The following is a 7322-nucleotide window of genomic DNA, read 5'->3' on the forward strand; positions in this document are numbered from 1 at the left end:
TTAGTAATTTCAAGCTTAAAATTTTTCCAAATTAAAACAATAACCCCGATTTCATGTAAGCTAATCCCTACCTATGAAAAATAGAGGAAAAAAATCCCTTCCTAGGAAAATTATGTTGAGAAAAAATGACTGAAGAAAAGATAAGTGGATAATAATAAACCTATGTATTTTTTGTGAGAACATTGAGCATGCTGGATTTTTGAAGGGAAAAAACACATTAATTTTGTAAATTTAAATTGAAATTTACCCTTAAAATGGAAAAATATTTAGTAAAATCAAAATCTTTCAATTGCTTGGTTTTGGCTTAAACGGGTGATGTGAAATGGAAAGGGGGGAGGAAGAGATCAGAGTAGGGAGAATGGAGAAGGGAAGAGATAGAGGAAACTGGAGCAGAGGAGAGAAAACCAGACAGAAAACGATAACCGTTAATCTGATTTAATATTTAAGTCTAGTCTGCCGTAGAATAAAAATTTAAATCTACTTATACTGAAATAGTAATAAAAATGAAAATAATAACAACAACTAATTTTAAGAATAAAAATACCAAAATACCACTAAATCTAAATAAATCCTAAAAAGATAACAAATCTAGATAATTTAAATATTCTATAAATATAATAAAATCATAATTATTTCTTATCCCATATGTGATCAACTGGACTCTTGTTTGAGTTCAACCTCTCCAACTATGATCCGTTTGTTAAAAGTCTTTGTTTACAGACTGAACTAATGCAAGACAAATAGATTTGTCGGTTACTTGACTAATTGCAATGTTTGGATCAAACATGAATGATTAGTGTAGCAGGCTATCTTGCGTTGAAAACTTGGTGATGGCAATAAACTACATTACTATAGTTGTACTGAATAAACTTTAAGGGAAGAAATTAACAAAAAAATAAATAATTATAATACAAGATGAATGAGGATTGCCAAAAACACAGAGATCCAGGAACGAAATCAATGAAATCAAATCGTGGCGCCCAAAGGAAGGTAGACACTCTCATCGAAAAAAGATGAGAGAAGGCAGACAAAGATCAAGCACAGGCATTTGTTTTGATTGAACTCAAAGAACAGCTTAGATATAATCTTCAAATTTCAGTTCAAGACTCAGGTCAAAAAAATTTCAGTTCCAGACTTTTGGGTAATCAGCAAATCTAGTCCAAGCCGAAGCCTTTTTTTCATATTTATTAGGGTCAACCCTAAAAATCCAGTTCTAAGCACTGTTTGAGTCCAAAGACATGTTCCGAACCTAGACGTGTCTTGATCCTGTGAATCTTGAAGATCTAACTCGCCCATACACATATTTTTTGAGGGAAAATGACAAATAAAGACCTCCAAATTATCAAAATTATACAGAGGTCACATGAATAAGCAAAATTACCACGAGGGACCCAATCTCATATTGCAAATATGAAATCTTGACGAAATGTCTAAAATGCCCCTCAGTCAAGTTTTGATTTGATCTACTGAAGTTGTCATTCGTTAAAGTGAACTTGTTATTTCTCATAGTCAACTTGTCATTGATAGGCATTTCAGACATTTCACTAAGATTTCATATTTGCAATATGAGATTGGGTCCCTCGTGATAATTTTACTTATTTAGATGACCTTTGTATAATTTTGATAATTCGAGAGTCTTTATTTGTGAATTTCCCTTTTTTTTCCACAAAAAACTTCTAAAAGCCACTCTTTACAAGGGCCCATAACACAGAAGCTGGAATTTTCTTGTTGGTAGGAGCATATATAAATGTCTTTACTTCATGATAATTTCTTAGTGTCATTGATTATTATTTATCTGGTGCTTTCACATTTTGATCTTATTTTATTATAATTTTTCATATCTTATTTAAAGATTTTATCATATATATTAGGCTTAAATGCATTAATTATAATATTTTGAATTAAAAATAATTGCATGAAATTAGAATTAAAAATAAAAAAATTATCATATTTTAAAGATTAATTTTTTTAAAAATATGATATTACATTATCTCAAATTTCATGGCAGAAAAATTAAATTAAAAGCTAAAAATGAAAAGGACAATCGAGAGTTAGAGAAATGCGACAAGGACCAGAACTTTTCAAAAATCGCAAAGGAGGATGAGGGTGCTGCACCGTTTTGCTTAGCGTAGAATCACATTCATCATCTTCATCTAACTTGACCATTCGAGGCACGGAGAGGGCCAAAGAGTAGCGACTCCCTTTCCCTTCACCTTCATCACCATCGCCATCTTCCACCTTCCACCTTCCGCCTTCCGCCTTTCACCCTCATCAATTGCCATCTTCCATCTCTTCCCACACCTCCATAACCATCGCCGACGTCATTCTTCCTCTCCAACAACCACGGCTTCATCTCCTTCCTCTATCATCGTTTTCAAGCTCTCACGATCAGGGACAAAGAACGCGACCTTCTTTTTCTTCCACCCTTCATCGTGAGCACCGACGTCGACCTCCATCTTCACAATCAAAATCGCGACCTCCTTGTTCCACTTGTTTCAGTTTCTCCGTCCAAGCTTTCTTCCTTCTTCAGTTCTGCGGTGTTGCTGCTATGAAGGCCAAATCTATGGTGCTCGGTGGAGCAATTAATCTGACCATGAGCAGCTAAACGTGACATTCCCCTTGGAGCAGAGAATGTGCCGGAGACTGGACCATCAGTTGGGGAGTTTTGATTATATTCTCATCTCCAATTTCAGTTTTGCAATTTGATCCAATTAGTTAGATAATTGGATTGTGAATCTGGAAGTGATACATTTGTAGTGTAGTTTTGATGTTTGAATATTCAGATTGATGATTGTATACTGATTTTGAATTGATGAATGCTTGATTTGGTTATTTGACATCAAATTGAGTTAGTTCAATGTCTTTTGAGTTGAGTTGCTATTAAGTATCTTGGCGTTTGAGATTGTTAATAAAGGTTGTTAATTTTGATCTAAACTCCTCTAGTTAAAGGGCTCTTTTGCATGTTAACTAATCTAAGTGTAAGTGGTTGTTCAAACTAATTAATTAATTTAGAAATTAAAACTCCTAATGGTTTAAAGCTTGAAAGGGAAAATCATTTCGATTGATATCTTTTAATCAAGTATTTTTTATTTTCAATTTCAATTTCTCTTTTCACTATATTTATATAAAAAGAAATTTCAAAAAAGAATTACTTAGAAAATTTTCGATCAATTTGGAAAGTAGTTTTTTAAATTTGAAAATCCAACAAAACCCATAATTTTGATTTTAATTAACTTATGACCTAATTAATCTTGACTCCAAAAAGAGAACGTGCTAGGCACTGCTTTATTACATTATTAATCTGCTTTTAATTTGGTGCCGTGTAAGCTTTTGCTGCATTGCCTACTAGTCGTCTTTGTGCCTTAATTTCTTTTTATTCGTTTCTCTTCGGCTTACAATGTATTATTACACTGGGAAAATGAAAATTAGCAAAAAAAGATCGAAAATTATGCAGTGCATGTCCGAAAAATAATTCACGAGGACCATATCTCGACGCTGTAATTTACATTTACTTCAAGCTGCTTACGCCTCGAAGATAAACAAACAGTACTTAGCTTGTCATAGAATATCAAAGACAAAATTTAGACATAGAAATGGTGGATGTCATTTTCATTAGTGTTAAGTTTTTCCTGCACTGACTTGTCTTTGTCCATTGTATTCTTCAAGTCTACAGCGCAAAGGTATGTCATGAAAATAAACAGTGATACCTGTCATAGAACATATCAAAGGCGAACCCAATCTAGGCATATAAATAGGTATCATTTGTGACAGTCCCTTCACATGAAACCACATCTTCAGAGATCATGGATACCTTATTCTTCTCTAATATTCCTAATGTTTTGCTGCCATGCTCACTTATAATATTCGCACTGATGCTCTCCCAAGGCTTGCGCAGCAGCTTGAGCATTCAATGCAATGAAAGAGACCGCCATCTTCTCTAAACTTCAAACACTGTTTCTGATCCATCTGCCCTCCTCTCTACTTGGTCTGATGAACGAGAGTGCTGTCACTGGGAAGGAGTTCAATGTGAAAACACCACCGGCGGAGTCATCAGGCTCCGGCTTCCATGTCCCCTACAACCCATGGCTGTTCATTGTGGAGAGAAGAAATAGAAGTGCCTTACAGGTGAACTCCACCTATCTTTGCTTCAGCTTGAGTTTCTAAATTACTTGAATTTGAGCAATCATGACTTCCATGCTATTATCCAAAATGATCGTGTGGATATGTCAAACTCTGACAGCCAAAATTCTTCCAGTCTTCGTTCTCTTGATTTATCCTATAATGAGGATTCTTCACTTTGACAGTCTTGAGTGGCTTTCTCGTGTTCCATCCTTGACATATGTTGAATTCAGTGGCATTAATCTTCGAGGGAGAGTTGACTGGCAAAAATTAGCAACTCTTGTTCCTTTCCTTACTGAGCTGCACTTTCATAGTTGTCGGCTTTCAGACATTAGTCCGTCTCTCCGTTACGTCAATTTTACTTCACTTGAAGTTCTTAGCCTCGATGATAGTGCTTTTAGTTCTCAGTTCATTCCAGATTGGTTATTCAATCTTAGTGATGCCACTACTATTGACTTGAGAAGAAATCACTTTCAAGGCCAACTCCCAAAGAGATTATTAAGTCTTCGAAAAATAAAAAAGTTGTATTTTTATAAGAACGAATTCACTGGACAAATTCCAGATTGGTTAGGCCAACTTGAACATCTACAAGTCTTTGATGTTGGCAACAATTCCTTTTCTGGTCCAATTCCATCAGTTTTAGAAAATATCACGTCCTTGGTTTTCTTGGATGTCAGTTCAAATTACTTAAATGAAAGTCTGCCAGAAAATCTTGGACAACTCTTCAACTTGGAGGTACCAAGACATGGTAATAATCACTTGACGGGGGGTGTCTAAGAGAAATTTTGTCAAACTCTCAAATTTGAATAACCTTCACATTGGATCACCTGGTTTAATCTTTGACTTCGACTCTCAATGGGTTCCTCCTTTTCAGCTTGATATCCTTCATCTGGATCACATGATAGGCTCTAAACTCCCCGCATGGATATATACACAGATCTCTTTCCATGTTAGCAATTGCCTACTCAATAATTTCATTTGAAGCTCAAGACAAGTTTTGGGACCTTGTAGCATGAGTGCCATATGTACGCTTACAATATAACACAATTCATGGGGAGATGTCTAATGTGTTACTTAACTCTACCTCCACAAATCTGAGTTCAAACAAAATCAAAGGCAACCTCCCTCAATTATCACCACATGTTGTGATTTTTGATGCGGCACAGAACAATTTCCATGGACCTATCTCTCCGTTATTGTATCAAAATGTGAATGGGACAAGCCAATTACTATATTTGGACCTGTCTAGTAATCTTTTGTCGGGAGAGCTTAATTGTTGGATGCATTGGAAATCAGTTGTTCTTGTCAAGCTAGATGGCAATAACCTGACAGGCGCAATCCCTCCATCAATTGGTTTGTTATCTAACCTTACGGTTTTGCATCTCAATAAAAATAATTTATTTGGAGAGATACCTTTGTCTTTGATAAATTGTCGAAAATTACAGATCCTTGATGCAGGAGAAAATAAATTATCTGGATCCTTAACAAAATGGATGTCGCAAAATGCAAAGATTCTTCGGCTAAGATCCAATCAACGTGGAAGTATACCATCCCAAATATGTGAATTGGCTTCCCTTAGAATATTGGATTTTGCAGACAACAAAATATCAGGTTCATTACCTATTTGTGTACAAAATCTGACAGCAATGGCTTTCCCTGATTCAGATAATGGGGTTTACAGATTTTGCTATAGAACTCCAATAGGTTTAGCTTTTAGATTCCTTGACAATGTTATGGTGCATATAAAAGGCCAAGGATTGATTTATGATGAAAAACTGAAGTTCTTGCATGCTATTGATCTATCAAGTAATAATATCAATACCTCCAGAAATATTTAGCCTTGCTGGATTACAATCTTTGAACTTATCTCATGATCAACTTGAGGGAAACATACCAAATGAGATCAGAAACCTGAACAACTTGGAGTCTCTTGATCTCTCAAGCAATCAATTTTTGGGTGAAATTCCTCAAAGCATGACTAAATTATCTTTTTTAGGAACCTTGAACCTTTCCTTCAACAGTTTCACCAGAAAGATCCCATCAAGAACTCAACTTCATGGGTTTGGTGAGCAAAGCTCTTTTGGGAATTCTAAATTATGTGGAGCTTCACTTCCAAAGAACTGCACATATGAACAAGACGTGGAATCCATGGAAGGAAATGACAGTCATGAAGATGAATTTCTATATTCATTCTTTAATGGATTGGGGGTTGGATTTGCAATAGCCTTTTGGGGAGTCTTGTGTTGCCATTTTTTCAACAGGAATTTCAGGCAGTTTTACTTCAAATTCCTCTATCACATTAGAGACAAACTTTATGTCATAATTGTCCTCAGGGTGAACCGTTTTTGTTGAAGAACTAGTTGGCATTGTAGAGAGCGAAAGAAATTTCCGGGTAAGTTTTGACTAAGTCTTTTAAAATGTTATGTATTTCCCTTTTCTTATAATATTCTAAAACTATATATATCTTCCATTCTAATCACAAATCTTTACATCACAACTAACTATGATAAGAAGACATGCTTGGGTTATATATTTTGCAGGTTGTTTCTATGCATGTTTCAGTAAGTCTTCTCGGCAAATCTTTTAGACTGAACATTGCAAGGGAGGGCAAAGTGAAGTTATTGAAGGTATATTACAAGTGGCTTGGAGCGAAGTTTATATAGTTTGTTGCGTTACTTTGAGGCCGTGTGTCACATCCTGATTTTTGAGCCTAGAAGTACCAAAATTAGCCTAAAATAGGTAGACAACCAGATCCCTTTTGATAGAGGTCACGGAGGTTTTCTGAAGGGACATAGAGATTCTCAGGGACTAAATTGCAAAGGGAAAGTTTTCTGGAATTGAGAAAAGAAAAAGTTAGAGACTCGGATGAAATCTCAGGGTCTTGGAATGAGAAATAGAGATAAATGTAGGCCAAAGGTTATGTTAGAGGCCTCAACGAGGTGAATTTTGAGGTTAAGCCAAACCAGGGGCCAAATTGTAATTTTGTAAAGTTTCGGCCTGGTTAGGGTAAAAATGGAAATTATGCCCGAAAATCCTAGAAAATCCCCGAAAATGAGAAATGACAGGTTAAAACTTGAACACTTCAGAAAAATTTTAAAAAAATAGGAATAAGGTTCAGAGGCCTATATTAGGCTAAAAATGACAAAAATGCTCCTGGAAGGAATTTGTGAAATTACTAGGGTTTTGATTGATTTGGAATATTA

At 35.4% G+C, this 7322-nt stretch overlaps 1 protein-coding gene across 1 annotated transcript; it reads left to right on the forward strand.

Annotated features, from left to right (window-relative positions):
- Nucleotides 1-3812: 3812 nt before the first annotated feature.
- On the forward strand, nt 3813-6782 carry LOC114745621 (uncharacterized). Its single transcript, XM_028933778.1, has 2 exons — nt 3813-4125; nt 6660-6782. Exons 1-2 carry the CDS (start codon nt 3916-3918, stop codon nt 6780-6782), a joined length of 333 nt encoding a protein of 110 aa, XP_028789611.1. The 5' UTR covers nt 3813-3915.
- The last annotated feature ends 540 nt before the right edge of the window (nt 6783-7322 follow it).

Source organism: Neltuma alba, unplaced genomic scaffold (genome assembly GCF_004799145.2).
Source record: "Neltuma alba isolate B1F8T4 unplaced genomic scaffold, ASM479914v2 tig00004737_pilon, whole genome shotgun sequence".
Classification (NCBI taxonomy): domain Eukaryota; kingdom Viridiplantae; phylum Streptophyta; class Magnoliopsida; order Fabales; family Fabaceae; genus Neltuma; species Neltuma alba.